This window comes from Aplysia californica, unplaced genomic scaffold, assembly GCF_000002075.1.
Source record: "Aplysia californica isolate F4 #8 unplaced genomic scaffold, AplCal3.0 scaffold00084, whole genome shotgun sequence".
In the NCBI taxonomy this organism is placed as follows: Eukaryota; Metazoa; Mollusca; class Gastropoda; order Aplysiida; family Aplysiidae; genus Aplysia; species Aplysia californica.
Window position 1 is genome coordinate 834,968 of NW_004797354.1, and position 17,849 is coordinate 852,816.

At 41.8% G+C, this 17,849-nt stretch overlaps 1 protein-coding gene across 4 annotated transcripts in view; it reads right to left on the reverse strand.

Moving 5' to 3' along the window:
- LOC101850154 (peroxisomal acyl-coenzyme A oxidase 1) overlaps positions 1-14,635 on the reverse strand; it is a 52,851-nt gene extending 38,216 nt beyond the window's left edge. For all 4 annotated transcript variants that reach the window (XM_005094552.3, XM_013080405.2, XM_013080406.2 and 1 more), the window contains exons 1-2: positions 14,488-14,635; positions 8,680-8,842 (exon numbers count right to left, since the gene is read on the reverse strand). In XM_005094552.3, coding sequence (XP_005094609.1) covers positions 8,680-8,842; positions 14,488-14,608 — 284 coding nt within the window. In that variant the 5' untranslated portion in view covers positions 14,609-14,635. The remainder of the gene's footprint in view (positions 1-8,679; positions 8,843-14,487) is intronic.
- Between the last annotated feature and the right edge of the window lie 3,214 nt (positions 14,636-17,849).

The following is a 17,849-nucleotide window of genomic DNA, read 5'->3' on the forward strand; positions in this document are numbered from 1 at the left end:
TTGTGATGACGACTCCAGCGCCGCCGTCCGTTGTTCCTGCCCTAGCCGAGCCGTCAGTGTAGATATTGTACTGTGCGCCAAGCTCTCGTGCTCGACGAACAGCAGCGCTTTGAATCTTCCCACTGGAGTCACTCCTTCCGCTTATGCCGTACAGGTGGGGGATTGTTGTTGTTGTTGTTGTTGTTGTTGTTGTTGCTGTTGGTGAATTTGAGCTATTGCTGTTGTCGGAGGTGGTATTCTGTTGCTGTTGTTGTTCTTGAGCTGCATTTGCTATTGCTGTAATTTTTTGTTATTGCTATTATTTTTATTGCCGCTATTGTTATTGCTCTCATTATTTTTATTATTCTCATCACTGATGTTGTTGTTGTCGTTGCTGATGTTAAATTGCTGTTGTCGTTGCTCTTCTGTTGCTGTTGTTGCTAATGTTGGTGTTGCTGCTGTTGTACTTGCTGTCCTTATGCTATTGTTGCTCTTGTGGTTGTCGTGGTTGCTATTCTTGTTGTTGTTGTAGCTGCTGCTACTGTTGTTGCTGTTGTTGTGCTTTGTTGTGGTTGGGGGCGAAGCTAAAGAAGTTCCTAACACACACAGCAGTCGCCAAGTACTCTCAACAAAGACCGAGCTCTAGGAACTCCACGGGGACACTGCGCAAGCGAGCGAGCCGGCTGGGGGGGGACTACGCCAGAAAGTTCGAGAAACAAAGAACCCAGACTCCAAGTCAGTCTCGAACATTCCACATCCGACAAACATAACTATCGAGACACACTATATACAACAGCGGCTGCTCATCTATAGAGGTAGAATCTTTTCAAATGCGCCTTACGGGACTGCGCAGATAACCCTTGTTAGAATCCCGACGTGGGACTTAAAAAAAATTCTAGGTTGCATGGGAACTTTGTTTGCTTGTTTGGATTTAGTTAGCGTACGGCACTTGCAACACAAGTAAGTCCTATAACTTAGGTCCTACAAAGTGCCGAAGATGAGGTGTTACGGGGCTCTCGTGGCCTAGAGGGTAAGGTGATCGCCTCTCAATCAAAGGTCCCGGGTTCGAATCCGGGAAGTGACGAAAACATTTTCCTCTCTAAAATTGTCTCCTTTCACCTCCTTTCCTGCTCTGTAGCATTAGCAATGTTCAGTCGTCTGCTTTCGTCTCCACTTTCTGACCCCACCTTGCCCCCTCCTCTGGGCTCCTGACTCTTTCTACAGCCTTTCTAATGCTACTCCTTGGCCCCTTCTTACTGCTGTCTTTCACCCACACCCCAGTTCTTCTGGTAGGTAAGATCTACACCTAGCCTTCTCAGACAAGGACAAAAAATCTCGGAGGTCCCGTGTGCAAGTTGTGCACGTTAAAGACCCCTTGGTGGTCTAAAATCGATTATAAGAGTTTGCTTCAGCTGCCACCCGGACAAAATTCAAAATTTCCTACCAACTGAAAATGTTTGGTGTGTCCCGCGCGCTCAAATGACCTTATGCAGTAGCGAGCGCTGTAAAGCACTTACCAAAAAAATAATAATAAAAAGGTGTTACACGAGAGTAACAAACACAAAAAAGGAGGACTATTACTATGTTTGGTAGGAAAGAAAGAGCAAACCGCAGCAGAGCACCCGCCAACCATCCACTGTCTGGGGAGTTTTGACGTGTTCACATACCTGCTATTTCCCCCGAACAAGAATTATAATATCATAATTTGTCCAGTGCTCAAGGGGTGCTTCCATGGGTACGTAGTCTAAACAGCCGTATGCACTGCTCACCGTCGAACGCTCCGTATCCCGGACTCTAGCATGGAGATCATCAGGAGAGAATGCGTCGCTGTTTCGGGCTCTTCCTCTCTACAGCTTTTCTGACGCACCGAGCCCCCTCACCGATGTGAGGTCTCCATGTTAGTTCGACTGTTTTCCTCTGCTGCCAACTTTAGGATTCATTCCAGCTTGAGTCCTCTCGCTTCAACCAGATCCAATGACTGGCTTTCTCTGCTGTCTCCTGAAGGGAGTTTGTGAGTTCGTTGCTTTTCTTTGCAGTAAGTCCTGCCACTCTCATCCACTTACGGGCGCTTGTTGCTACAAAACCTCTGCATCCTACCTCTACCGGAAAATGGGTTGCCTTCCATCCTGCCTCCTCACATTGTTCGACGAGTGCCTCGTAACGGTTTTCTTTCCGCTCATGAGCGGCATAGATATTGTCCTCGTGGGGCACCGTGAGCTCTACCAAGTGTACCTCTTTGTCTTTTTCCTCCCATAACACAATGTCTGGCTTTTTCGTAGTTGGAATGGGGAAGAACCTCTCAAAGCCTTTTAAGTCAGCAGCTACTTCCCATGTGCCTCCGCTCTGGTCTTTCATGGCTTCGTTCGCTTTCTTTCTTTTGGCAACCTTGCTTCCTTGCGGAACGAACGCAATCTTGGTGGGTCCATGCTTCTGTATCTTGGGGGCATATTTTCCTTCTTCCACCTGTTGTGTCGCCATTTTCGTGAGCACTTTCAACACCTCGTTGTGTCTCCAGGTGTATCTGTTAAGAGCTAGGTTGCAGTTTGACAAAATATGCTTCATGGTTCCTAGCTTACCGCATCTACACTTGTTGTCCTCCTGTACCTTCCATCTGACAAGGTTCACCGGTGAAGGCAGAACATCATACGTAGACCGGAGAAGAAAGCTCAGCCTTGATGTATTCCACTTCCAGATGTCACTCCACCCGATTTTTCTTTCCACTACATGCTCTTCCCATCTGGTCGTTTGTCCTTGCTGGCTACACTGGATGAGATGAATTTCTCGCCTCTCTGCCTCCATCTTTTGCATATGTCTTGTTGCAGCTTTTCTTCTGTCTCGCTGAGACATTTTCCTGAAAGGTCTAAAGTCGCCATTACCTAGCCCTAATCTGTCAGGTTGCGCTGGACCGACAATGTCCCCATGCTCCAATGCAGAGATGATCTCGTTAGCTGCAACTTCTGCCTTCCACTTTCTGGCTGTTTTGACATCTGGAGGTTTTCCACTGATCTCCTTATCCCTTGATTCTCTCAACATCAAAACGGTTCTAATCTTGCCTGCTTTGTAGATCTCCACAATTGACGTGAGAGGTAGTTGAAGCGCACCTCTATGTCTGTACAGGGATGACGTGTTAATGGTACGGGGTAGCCCCAGCCACTTCCTGATGTAGCTGTTACACTTTCTTTCGATCATCTCAACTCTTGACAAAGCAACTTCATACATTGTCAGTGGCCACGCCAATCGAGGGTAGAGGGCAAACTGTAGACACCATATCTTGTGCTTTCCTGGAAGCTTTGTCTGGTCAATTGCTTTCAGCCCATTTTCAGCCTGCTTCATGATTTCCACGCCTTGACTCCTATCAGACAGAGTTCCTGAGTACCACCGACCCAAACTTTTCACGGGTTGTTCTTTTACTGTGGGCATTTGCTCCCCTGCAATTGTGAACTTCAGTTGCTTCTGTTTTCCTTTGTTAATAGTCAGGCTTCTAGACTTTTTAGCTTTAAACTTCATCCTGGCCCAGGTGATAAGCTTATCGAGCCGATTCAACACACTTTGCATTGTGTCTCCATCTCTTGTCAGTAGGGTCACATCATCCATAAAGGCTTTCTTTGGTGATCTCACCTTTGCTTCTTCTTCACAGCATTCTGCAGATCTCAGTAGCATCTCCATTACCAGGATGAACCAGATGACCGATATAGAGCAGCCAGCTGCAATCCCAATCTCTAGTCGGTGCCATTCCGTTGTGAAATTTGCGGTTGAGAATCGCATCTGGAAGTTACTATAGTATTCTCTCATAATGTTTTGCACCTCTTGTGGGACGTAGAAAAAATCCATTGCCTTCATCAGCAATTTATGGGGAACAGACCCGTAGGCATTCGCCAGATCCAACCACACTACGTTTAAACTTTCCTTGTTTTTCCTGGCCTCTTGGATTGTGTCCCAAATGGTGAAAGCATGCTCGATGCAGCCTGGGATCCCTGGTACCCCGGCTTTCTGTACCGTTTCATCCACATAGCCGTTACTTTGCAAATATGCTACAGTCCTCTTTGCAAGTATTCCCATAAAGATCTTGCACGTCACGTTGATGATTGAAATAGGTCTGAACTGTCCTATCTCCTTTGCATTCTGTTCTTTGGGTAGATACACGCCCTCCGCTCTGCACCAATCTTTGACGATTTCTTTGTCTTTCCAAAGGCCTCTTAGCATCTCAAAGAGGGTGTGTCTCAGCGTGTCGCAATACTTGAACTCCTTATAAGACACGCCATCTCCTCCAGGAGCACTTTTTGCTCTTGCTTTTTTTACGAACTCATCTACTTCTTTCTCTCTAATTGGTCCCAGGTAATATTTGACGACGGGGGCAGCTGGACGCTTCAGGCCTCTCATATAAGGAAGCGGTTCTTCTCTTCTTGAATCGCTGTACGTCTGCTTAACATAAGCATCGAGTTCCTCTTTCGTACATTCCAATTTACCACTCCGTGCCTCTGTGAACAGTTTTTTGGCTGCTTCATAAGGATTCTTCAGAAATTGTTCACGTTCCCTTTTTCTCTCTTTTCTCCTGGTACACCTTCTTTCGTGCCTCTGTAGGTCTCTGCTCTTTTTCTTAAGATCTTCAAACAAGATTCTTAGGCCTTCTATCTCTTCTGGTGGTGCGTACTTTTTCTGCTTTTGCAAGTCTCGTTTCTGTTTTCTTAGCTGTGCAAGTACTCTCTGCCTTCTACTCAATCCACTTTTCTTCTCCGTCTTTTTCTTTCCTTCACAAATACCAAACTCTTTTATTGCCGAGTCATAGATAATGGTCGCAAACGCACTCAATATTTCTTTAGCATCCCCTCTGTTAGAACTCTTTTTGACTTCTTTCAATTTCTTCTGGACTTCTTCTTCTAACGTCTTGTATTTTGCCTTCTCGTTAGCAGCAGGCCACAGTATTCTGGGTTTCCGTAACCCTGGTTCCGTTTGCTGTTCCATCTCTTGCTGAGACAGGGTGAAAGGAGAGTCGACTGAAGCACTAATCGCTCCGCTGTGGTTTTCATCCTGGGATGATTTGCTTCGCGTCTTACAATCTGACGATCTGCACTGTCTTCTCTTCTTTAAACAGACTTTTCCCTGGTGCACTCTCAGCCCTCGCCAGGTATCGAAGAAAACTTTTCTCAGGGTCAGCGGGTGCTATCACAGACACTTAAAGTCCTCCTTAAAAGATCCTCAAAGATTCTGCTGAGCTGGAACATAGCAGACTGGTTATAGCATTGGGTTTCCGTTTTTTAATGTTTAAAAAAAATGTACTTCAGTTAGTCTGCAAGATAGCGGTCACAGTTTACCAGACGAAGACTTTGACAACATAAAAAGAGAGAACCACACTGCAAAGCCGCCCCCCCCCCCCCCCCCTGCAAATAATTTTATAAATGAAATAAGAAAGTAAAAAAACAACAACAACCAGTAAATAAATAAATAAATAAATAACCCCCCACCACTGTCAAAGAACGGATTTCCAAATCAGAGGAGTTCACATAAAAATACATCACGGTATCACGATACTCTATCAGTCTACACACCAAAACGAATTTATTTTGCCTACGAGGTTCTGCTTACTTTTAACGCAACTTCCCCTTCCCGTCCCTATTTCAGACTATTGCAACCCCCCTATTTAAAAAATGCAGCCCCGGCGTCATCACAGTATACCAGAAGTAATAAATAATTCTTAATGGTACATACACGCGTATGCAATGATCGTAACACAACACTACAAAGAATTGTCCTACCAGGCTGGGTATTGTGCCAATGAAACAAATCTTACCTGGCCCCGTGGTTTTATGCACCCGGCCAAATTTAGCAAAATTAGATCATTTTTTGCATAATTTCTTATTAATTTCCTTTATAATCATTCTTTGTTGAAATTAATTAACAGAATCGCATAGTTTCACATTTTTTGGCTCAGTTTGCATAATTTCTTTTTTTGTGTGTGTGCATGAAACCGCAGGGACAGTCTTACCTTCGAAATCGGAATGTGGCCCTACTAATTGGGAAAACGATCATGTCATAGGTAAAATCAGTTGCACTGTAGGTTGAAGAACCAACAGTCGACTAACCCTGAGATCTAGCGCGAGCGGGGAAAGGCAAAGAAGAAGACTTGTTGTTGGTTTTTTTTAAGTAGAGGTTTTACGGCGCTCGCAACTGCATAAGGTCATATGAGTGTCAGAAGATCAGAGGTGTTACAAGAGAGTAACATTCATTAAAAAAAGAAGAAGGGGAGATAAGGACGATAGATGTTTGATAGGAAAGAAAAGGCAAGAAGCAAACCACACCGGAACACCCGCCAACCACCCACAAAGAATACTTTAATGAATCAATTGAATCCTATCTGAAGGTCAATTTAGGACAATGTCTTCACAGCCACATTATAGCAATTGTTTTCGTATTTAAAAAAACACACAAAAACAGGCTACTTCGACTCTATCTGATTGGGTAAACTTCCCTGGCTAAATGTGAGACAACAATCCAAACAAACTGACACGGATGAGCGTACAACGATTCCCTACTCTAGAATGGAACTCACACTGTCAACAAACAACGTATAAGAGCCTAATAACGAACCAGAGACCCGGGTAATATTTTACTCACGACCCCAGCAACGTCCGCTAAAATGTTTCAGTATATAATTTGGTTTAAACTAAATTAACGTTTGGCCAAATAGCCTAATTGTTGGTAAGGTGTAGGCCCGACTCTATTTTCCGTGTGTGTGTGTGTGTGTGTGTGTGTGTGTGTGTGTGTGTGTGTGTGTGTGTGTGTGTGTGTGTGTGTGTTTTCAAGTATGCGAGTGTGTGTGTGTGTGAGTGTGTGTGTGTGTGAGTGTGTGTGTGTGAGTGTTTGTGTGTGTATGTGTGTGTGAGTGTGTGTGTGTGCGTGTGCGTGTGTGAGCCTCTGTGAGTGTGCTTGTGTGTCTGTGTTAATTATTATTATTATTATTATTATTTATTACCAAAATCAAAACAAATGTGTGATGTAACCTTGCTTTCAGCTCAATCAGGAAAGCCAATAAGGTCATAAGAAAACAATTAGTGCGTCCTGTTCTACTACAACCATGTCAATGTGATAGCAATCCCTGATAAGGCATACAACGACCCCACAATGCTTTCATCCTTGATATACACATGTTACTCATGTATTAAAATCAAGAGTGTTTCAATCTCTTTTTCAATCACTGAATAAATTATCTGCCGACTGACACATTATTATTCATGAAGCATAAATAGCTGTATGGTCACATTTGTGACAGGCCAGGTGTTTCCTCGTGATCAAACATGATATGAATACAATAAAGTTCAATATACTAGAACTAAAATGGAAGAGCTGATGAGAGGTGACATGGCTAATTGTAAACGATTTTACACCCCTATCAACACAATTTTATGATTTAGGAGGTGGGTTGCTTCAATCCTGCAATCCAGTTTCAATATGAGACAGAGTATCCCATCAGACAGACAGTGACATTCAAGTTCTTGAAAGTAGAACTCTAGGGTATAGGACGACAGAAAATAGCACGTGCAACGCAATTAGGTCATAATAATATAAGCGACAAAGTTTAAAGATGTCACAAGAGAGTAACAGACAAAAAAGGAGGAGAGATAAGGATGATAGATATTTTATAGGAAAGAAGGCACAAACAACACCAAATCACCCGTAAAATGTACATACAAAATTAACCCCCTCGGCATTGATGGCAGAGCACATTATTGTGGTAGTGATAGACCGTCAAGTGTACCAGCACCTGAAAAGCATATCATCACCAAAACCATTTTCGAACAGAGACTGCAAAGAATAAGCCAGAGTAAGAAAAAGCTTTTCCACTTTTAACATTTCCCCACAGTTTCAACAATGTAAAGAAGAAATACAGAAAATGCTGTAAAGCCAAACACATTGTAACAGACAGCATTCTATGCCGCTTTGCCTGGACCAGACAAAATCAATATGAAGATCATAAAGTTAAGGGGGTGGGGAAAGGAGGGTGGGATAGAGATACATTGTATGACAATGACATCTCTACTAGATTACAAAGAAAGTTTGATGAAACTGAAACAAGAATTGAGCCTGAGGAGAGAACAGTTCACATCTCTTTTATGATATACACATGACATCTATTTCTATGCTCATTTTCCTTCCCAGATTTGAAGGCTAAAAGCAGTGCTATCCTTTGGGAAGAAGAAAAACAGTTACAGCATGTAAACATCAGTATAACATTGTCAAAAACACAACTTCATTTCATTCAATTGTTTAAAAGCATACATATATATGGGGCATTTCAAGTCACAGGTGCAGATCAATGTAAAATCAAATAATAATTACATGACTTCCATAAAACAAGCCAATAGAAAATACTCAAATGGTTCAGAAAAACGTTAAATATTTCCCTAAAGTTCAGTAAAGGTATTCAGGCAGGGATAAAAAGCAAAAAAAGACATTTCTAACAAAACAAAATTTCATGTCATTTTCATGGTTAGACAATTTAACGGCAACAAAAATCAAAAGCATGCAAGAATTTTTTTAAAGCTTACGTGAAGCACAATAACAGAGAAAAAGTCACTGAGTGATCATTAAATGACAGGCCGAGATGACACACAGACAACACTAAAGTAGGACCATAACAGCATCTTTTTAGCAAGCATTGGTTCAAAATATGAAAAACTAATTACAACAAAAAGTCATACTTACTCTCTGAAATAGAAGAGGTCTGCCTGATCGCTGAGTCCCAGCTCGGCGACCCGTTTGAAAGCATAGGTACTCTTCCGCAGAGCTTCCTCATATTGCTCTTCCCGCGTCAAGTGGGCAGTACGACGGAACTTCTGCTGCTCACATTCACTGATCGCCATATTTTCTGGAAATGAAAACAATGGTTTCATCTTAATGACATAATAATGAAGAAAAAAAAAAACAAAGATTAAAAATCCTTCCCTGTAAACAGGATCATGTTAAATGGCATCATGTTAAAACAAAATCTACAGTATAATCAATTTTGAAACCAATTGCACTAGAGAGTATTAAAATCAACATTTTATTTTATCTTCACAACACAGTAAAAAATAATCTATTCCTTTAAACCAAAAAGAAATAAAAGCCTTTTAAAAAAAATTAACTGTAATGACGACTAAGTCACTATGATTTTTTATTAATTCTCTTCTAACGTTACAGCCTCAAAGCTATAGTTTGCTGAATCAAAGAAATCAGTTTTAATCAAAGAGAAGACTAGATCTTGAGAGAAATATCTATGTGGACAAAGGCAGACACCAATGAAACCCCTCAAATTCAAAATGGTAATCATTTTGTACGAGTTTTGAATTTTAAGAGTAAAGTAAACTTTATCGTCCCAAGCCACAAAATAATAGATATGATAAAAGGATTGCATTACATAACTGATTCAGCCCGCAGATAGTTTTGACTCTGAACGCAAATAATTTTTGTGACCTCTTCATGACATCACGAGTGGTCTCACAAAAAGTTAACAAATTTAAATCATTTCTAAATTTGACAAAAACCCAATGTGTGGCATTATTGCTGTGGATTCCTGTGAGGAATGGAGGCAGATACATTCAATGGTGGAAGGTAAGGACCCGGGAAAACTAAATTATATGACAAATTTCTATGTCAAACAGTACAAAGACCATAATGACAAGTGCTGACTTGAATCAACTGCTAAATTGGCTGCCACCTTTCGTCCTATGGATCCAAAATTATGCAAAGAGGAGAAATGAAATTCCAAAGGAATCAGTTGTTTTTTTTCTTTGAAGTCATATTTGTCTATTAACAACTGAAGATCTTCAACTCTGTACAAAAAAATATAGATGAAAAGTTCCTGTAGTGTGGCTCTGGAAAATAGGCCTATATTATTAAGTTCCATACTGAATGTCCTACTGCTGCGAAAAAGGGGAAAAAAGCAGCTTAGGGTAGGTTGGGGCAAATGGCAACTTCGACAGTCTCAACCTAGCCTAGCCTTGCGAATCATCAGACTCTGTGTCATGGAATTATTAAAGCCCACTTTTATTCTTTGCACATTTGATTCTATCTAAATAAAATAAAATTTGAGCTTCCTAGGCTTCCACTATTTGAATACTTTACCTCGGAGGGGGTTAAGCCCACTAGACTCTATGCCGGGGCCCTATTTTGGTTGAATCTACATCACTCATTTGGTCATTAACTCAAAACAAGTGAACCTATTTCAATAGCCTAGTTATTCTTTAACTACTGGAATGAAATTCCGGTGAAAGAGACTTGCCGAAAACTAGGCTATTAATGATGTTGAAGTTGTCGAAAAGAAAAGTGCTCGAGTCGCTGGTCAGCGGCTCAAGTGCCGGCACAGGAGTTCCGAATGCGAGCTGCTGGTAGTGGCTTGCCGGATAAGGAGTTATGGAAAAAAGCTCCAGAAAACACCCTTCCCAAGTTTTGTGCTCCCTCGCCTCGTACTTTACACTCTTGAAGAAAACAAAAAATGGTACTTCACCCATCATTTACTTTTCCTCTTTTTTTGCTTGAAAATATTCCCCAGATATGTATACAAAACTTTGGTATCCTTCGGGTCATTTCAATCCATCTAGAATTAGAAATATTTATTATAATTATTAAATTTATGTGATTTATTCAAATTGAAGGGGTTAAATGTAGGCAGGTGCAAATTCGACAAGAGTGAAACTTCAACAGGGGGTGGGCCAATTTCGACCTGACTCAGATTCGTTCCAAGCCTAGCCTATTGAAAATACCAGCTGATAAGCAGAAACACCTTTAACAAACTATCCCTTTTCAGTTTAATCCAGTTTTGTATTATTGTTTTTACCATGGGTTGAAATCCTTGACCTGTCAGAGATACAAACTAGCAGAAATTTAGACTCACACTAGACTTCTCAACTTACGCCATGTTAGCTAAGCTAAGTGTGTGCACGTGTGTGTGTGTGTGAGGGTGTGTGAGTGAGTGTGAGTGTGTGTGTGTTTGTGTGTGTGTGTGTGTGCATGTATGTAGATCTTGTGTTCGTGTCTTAGCATGTGTGTGTGCGCCCTTGGAGAGAGAGAAGCGGGGAAAGAGAAGGACAGGGGCAGAAATAGACAGAGAATTCAGCAGAGAAAAGTTGAGAGAGAGATAGAGAGAAAAAGAGAATGAGAGAAAAAGAGAGTGAGAGACTGAGAGAAAAAGAGAGAGAGAGAGAGGGGGGGGGAGGGCACACTAAGTTGAGTAAGAACCCTCTTCAAGACTTCCAGATTTTTTGTCTGGGTGTAAACAAATGGATCGTGGACTTAAGCGAACGGAACTACAAGATCACCAAAATATGATCTTTTCTTTTGTGTATTGTTGGTCGGCCGGCCCTCTGCGGAACTCATTCCCTCGACTCAGTCGGATTCTGCCTTGTTGTTAGCCTTGTAGTATCCCTCTTACTAAGACTTAAAACTACTAGCCCGCTACCACTTGGCCTATAGTCCCGGCGCTTTTTCGGTAGTTCCCACCCCGCAATTTTATTCACGGGTTTGGGCCACAAGAGTAGGGGGGTTTCAGGGGGGCTTGCCCCGCTGACCTAATAAAAACAGGAAGGGGGGTTTCAGGGGGGCCATGCCCCCCTGAATTTTACCATAATTTAATGTTTTGTAGTTGTTAGGTTTGATATCTTAGCTCACCGCGAATCAAACGTATAAATCTAGATCTAGATGTAGGTCAGGCTCAAATAAGGGGGGTGGGAACTACCGAAAAAGCACCATAGTCCCACTATATTAACTCGTGTATTGATAGGAAACATTTACAACCATAATTAATCATACGGAAAAGGGTAGAATGTAGATCTAGATTTTCTAGTGAGGAAATTAATGTTTTCAGCAGGTCTCAGAATTAGACAGCCAGCCAACCAACAAACACACCTCCCTAGTTTGCTCAGACTCAGTGGACCTTGTCACGGTAAGTGCCGGCCCTCTGCAGAATTCCTCTCAAATTAAGACTATAATAAGAGTAGATTTAGAATCTAGATTCTAGTAGTGTTTTTTTTAATCTCTGTAGAAATTCTCGAGCACTTGCTCCATCGACAGAGTGTTGACTGAGAAGTCTGAGAAGTTGGCATCACTGTTGCTGTAGTGTTAGTCACTACAGTATTGTCTGGCCATCTCGGCCGTCTGGACAAGTCGGCCGCCCGCCTAGGGGAGTGTTGTTCCAACTCGTTTTAAAGCCAATCTTATTCGGATATTTTGTTAATTTATAAACCAATGTAATCTTTGTTAAGTAATGCTAACAATCTCGCACGTTTTGTTTCCCTTTCACCCGTTTTCACTGAATGTTTGTTCCTTTTTGCGACAGAGCCAGGTAAATCGAAAGTAGGTCCACCATTTTTTCATCGTCTCCATAACTTGAACTATGCATACTCATAAGGTCATAGACATGCGCAGATGCTATATTACGTACGTCATATGACCTGGGACGGAAGGCAAAGACGTTTTTTGTCTATTCCGGGAACGAGAGGAAGCCCTTCTTGCATAGGAGGGATGTGGTGGGGTGGTCAAGTTAACCGGACTAAAAATGTTAAGTGTCCGGGTTGTTCGGCCGGGGCTGGCCGAGCTTTATAGACTCAGTTCGCGCATATCGGCCTAGTGCACAATATGTTTTAAAAATATATTTTCAAGCTTAGCCTACCCATTTTTTATTGTTTAGGCCTATTGTTTATTTTTATTATTTCATTTGTTGCGTACATTAATTATTTCTGTGGCCAGTGAATTCGATTAAATGGATTATTATACCAAATGTGGTGATATTCATGGATTGTGTTGCTTGCACCAAGGTAAGGTTACAATTTTATTAAGGCGCTGGTTCTATTTTTCCCAACGTTCGGGAAAATAAACTTGAACTCTGTTTATCCGAACGGTTTCCGTTCTCGAGATTAATAAACTGTTGATAATTTACGAATGGAGTGACCCGTGCCCGCGCGCGCGCGTGTGTCTGTGTGTGTTGTGTGTGTGTGTGTGTTAGTAAGTGAAAGTGCATTGCGTGCGTGCATGCGTGTGTATGTGTGTGTGTGTGTGTGTGAGTGTGTGTGTGTGTGTGTGTGTTTGCGTGCGTGCGTGAATAAGGTGTGAACGAGGCGTGTGGGGGCGGGGCGTGGACGGATTTTGTTTTGTTTAGGCTACATACATGAAGGATTTTACCTTTTGCTTTAGGGTTGACTAAATGCAAAATAGGTTACTGCCAAGGTCGAGCTGTCCTGTTTTCTTGCAGTACCTTTTGAAGGCATTTTTCAAATGAAGTATAGTCCAGGAACGTTGCCCCGACCACAACTGAGGTATCTGAATATTATAGTCAGACATTCACAAATCTCTAGATTCTAGCTCTAGAAATTGAATTCGATGCAAAAACGGCTACTTCCCAGTCCTTGCTGAATGGCAGAATGAAAGATGATGCATAAATCCCGCAAATCTGTTTCCTTTTATTTGACAGAAGGGTGTAAAATGGATTTCATAATTTGAATGAGTGGTTTTGAGGGTGATTGGGGTGAGACTGAGATTAATGAATCATCATCAATGCCTTTCACCCCTGGCAGGGTACCCATAGGCCACACAAGCTCCTTCCATTCATCTCTGTCCTGGGCCATCCTTCCAAGCTCGTTCCAAGTGAGCTTCATCTCTTGTCCCTTTCTACACGCATCTCCTCCTCGTTCACGTGGCCTACCCCTGCCTCGTGCTCCCTGTGGGTTCCACTGCAGTGACTGTCTTGTGATGTTTCCGTTGGGCTTTCTTAATAGGTGTGTCCCATCCATCGCCACTTTCTTAGTCCTATTTCTACTATATGCCTCTGTAGTTGTTACAGTTGCTGAGGTCTCCTTTCATTTACAGCTTGATTAGGTGACCTTCCTTCCAGTCTGATGGTATTTCCTCCTTTTGGTCTCCTTGACAGTGCGCCACGGGGGTGCACGGCCAGTTTGCGGTACCTACAAGCAGTTTTGAAATCAGTTTTGCAGCCTTCCCCTTTCCTTTACCCCTCTTTTTCCTCCTTTTGCCAAACCTTTTCAAATAGAGCACAGAGAATTTCCCTTATAATGTATCTTTAGCTGCCTTAAGGGCCTCCGGTGGTGTATGGCCGGGACCATCTGCCTTGATGTTATAGCTGCCGCATTTTCCTCTCTCGAAGGTGATTCCATAACTATTGTGGGGTCTTTTCTGGCTGGAAGAATTTCTGGTTGGTTTTCTGGAGGTGGTCTGTTCAAGAGTTGATCACAGTGTTCTCTCCCTCGGTTAAGTTGCCGCTTTGGGTAAAAGATAGTCCTTCTCTCCTTGTCTTTCACTGGTTGAGTAGGCTTGCTGAACCTTCCTGACAGAGTTTCTGTTGTCTGGTGTACAATCTGCAAGTGTCCGTCTGTTGCTGCTTTCTCTACCTTTTCGGCCAGGTCTAGACTAGATTGTAGAGATCTGATCTGTAGTTTGGGTTCAAGGATCAAAGACTGCCTCAACCTCTGGCCTTATTATTATTACACATTTGAGGGAAATGTACATGCTTCTAATACTTACGCAAGAAACGTTTCCTCTTCGTCTTTTCAGGGCCATCGTATAAGAAATAAGTTAATTGTAAAGGATCAAAAGTCGCTTGAGCTCGAGCTCTGGCCAAATCTGCGTTTACTGTGGTCGACATGACGGTTCAAAGGGCGAATGAATGTTCCTGGTTTTTTCACAGTGAAGAATTCCACTGGATCGTCGAACTGTGTCATGTTACACTTTTTCACCCAGAGCTCCATGAGCAGGCTGAATTTCCCACCACGAAAAGCTGCATTCGAGAATTCTGCCATTTTAACAGTGAAAATGGATCGATAACAACAACAACAGTGAAAATTGCAACAACAACAACAACAAAAAAAGGTCTTAACATAAAAAACATCTTCTGAACGTTCAGGCAGAAACCTTATTCAACATTCACACAGGGCGACTGACTATAACATTTTTGGAAATCACAAAAGGCCGGCACTATTTCTCCGAACGTTCGGGAAAATAAAGCTGGGCACTATTTCTCCGAACACTCTGAAATCACACCCTTTCCCGCATATTTCGGATAATAAAAATAAAATATAGATCTATAATTATATTATAGGCCTACCAAAGATTGTTCGTATACAATATGGTTCAATCGGTCCAAAAAATGTCCGTATTTATATAAAGAAATGCTACAGTTCCAAACAGTTTTTCGCTACAGATATGACGTGTGGCCTATGAAGGGTGCTGCTCTTAAACTTAATGTGTTGCGTTCACTCGTGAGCTGTCTAGATCTAGATCTATGGAGGGTTATTGATAACGACACATAGAGCTAGCATCTGCGTTTGTCGAGGCCGCGACCAATCAATCGTGGCTCGATTTTTTGGTCCCCGAAAAAGTCAAAAAAAAAAGAAAAGAAAATGAAACTCTTTACTTTTGAAAGAAAGTTCACTTAGCTTCACTTCGTCTCTTTCTCACTTGTTGTCACCACGTTGATTTGTTGAATACGTTACAGTTACATACGATTTGTATTGCTGTTCCTCTTTTATTTTTCGTTCATTTTTCCCTCTTTGTGGTGTTATATTTTGTTGGTGTGTATTTTTTTTTCTTGTTATTGTTCTGATGTGTTGTTTTTCTATTAATTTTTTTTTTGTTGGAGAAAAGGGGGGGGGGGGGGGTTGTATAGTGTAACGTCATTTAATTTGATGTTCATATAAAAGGTATTGTGTAACGTCATTTAATTTGATGTTCCTACCTTCATTAGATTCTAAATATATATACCTGTATAGATTTAAATGTGCTATGTTAGAGCGTTCCACCAAAACCAAGTACATGTACTGACACTGGCAGGCCCCCTGTGTGTGGTTCCATAATTTCCATGCAATATCCTGTACTTTTTAAAACAAATTACGCACATTTAGGGTTAAAACGGTCAATCTTCTTCGGACAGGTGGACACACGCCCTTATTTGTTAATTGTTGTGGTTGTTTCTGGGCTGTTCTAGTTTTGATTTCATTCTGTTGTGAAACCTTTCTTTTTCACGTTTTTACACTCATCTAAAAATCTCTAGACTAGATCTAGCTCTTGAAAATTGAAATAGATCTAAACCCAAAAATTTGCTCCGTTTTTTTTTTTAATGGACGATAACCGTCCACTCAATAGAAAAGAGGGTCAGATTTCTCCGTCTCTCGGGTGCCTCAGGCAGTACCCGCCTCGCTAAACCAGTGGGCACACGGCCGGAGGAGAAGCTGAGAACAGATACCACCTTTGATTTGCTCCTTCCCAGACCTCGCAGAATGACGGAATGAAAGTTGGCGCCGAACTCTCGCAAATAGGCAAACAATCACGACCAGAGCGGAAGCCGGAAACCGTTCGGAGAAATAAAGATCGGCACTATTTCTCCGAACGTTCGGAGAAATAGTCACTTCGATCACAAAAAGTAGTTAGCTAGACCCCCAAATGATGTTTTGCTGAAAACTTGGGAGAAAAGTTATTTTTGTTTTTGTAAAGTGATTTACGGCGCTCGCAACTGCATAAGGTCATATGAGCGCGCGGGACACACGTAATGTTTTCAGTTGGAAGGAAATTTTGAATTTTGCCCAGGTGGCGGCCGAAGCATACTCTTATCGATTTTAGACCACCAAGGGATCTTTAACGTGCGCAACTTGCACACGGGCCCTCCGAGATTTTTCACCCTTGTCCGAAAAGGCTAGGTATAAATCTTTCCTACCCGAAGATCAGGGGTGTGGCTGAAAGACAGCAGTAAGAAGAAGCGAAGGAGAAGCAGTAGAAAGGCTGCAGAAAGAATCACAAGCCCAGATAGGAAGGGGCAAAGGAGGTGAGGGGGTGGGGGCAGAAAGAGGAGACGAAAGCAGACAACAGAACATTGCTAGAGAGCAGGAAATGAGGTGAAAGGAGAAAAATTTAGATAACAAAATTTTTCGGTCGCAACCCGGATTTGAACCCGGGACTTTTTGAATGAGAGGCCAACACCTTAACATCTAGGCCACGAAAGCCCCCAGAAAAGTTACATACACCAAAGTCCTAGAGGCAAAAGAGGGTCAAAGTTGCCCTATTTTTGTATCTGTCTATTTTACCCTTTTTCAGTTCAGAGGACCGGCAAAGTAAGCCGCACAGAAATACAGGGGGAAACTGGGGAGCACATAATCATGATTATGGCCGCAGATGAGCCGTTTTGTCATTGGTTGTTTGTTTATTTTAACTTTTTCTAAAGACCTGAGCCAATTGTTTGTAACTGAGACAACGTGAACACACGTTATCTCTTCAAGTGGGTCCCATCTCATTGGTCCCATCTCTTCTCTCAGTTCGGATTTTAAAAAAAAGATTAAACTGTTATGTGCACAATTTGTTTCAATATTATCTTCTTTTTTCCTTTTTTCTGTTTTCTTTTTTTCTTTTTTATTCATGGTGCTTTTTGCGATATAGGATTCTATGCCAAGGTCGACTGATAGGATGATGATAGGGAAGTTACACATAATATCTTATTGCTGGTGGGGACAAAGTTGATGATCCATTTAGAGGCATGTGCCTTATAGTAAATCTAATAGTAATTTCTTGGCCTTGTAAAATTCGAGATCAATACATATTCTTTTTTAAATAACTTAAGTTTATTTTGGTTGTTCTAGCTCAATAAATCAAGATCTAGCACGTACATGACTTTACCTTGCTCAGTATATTGGGAGCGCCGTTTATAAACTCTTACAAAAATGAAACGAACCACTTTGGAGAGAGGTATATAATTAGGACAGGCGGCATAATGTAATAAAGGTCTATTATTATTATTATTATTATAGTATCAACAAGGCTCTGCTGCTGTGGTATCTGGTTAATGGTGTTGTTGTTTTGTTGATGCTGCTGCTTTTGCTGCTGCTTTTGCTGCTGCTGCT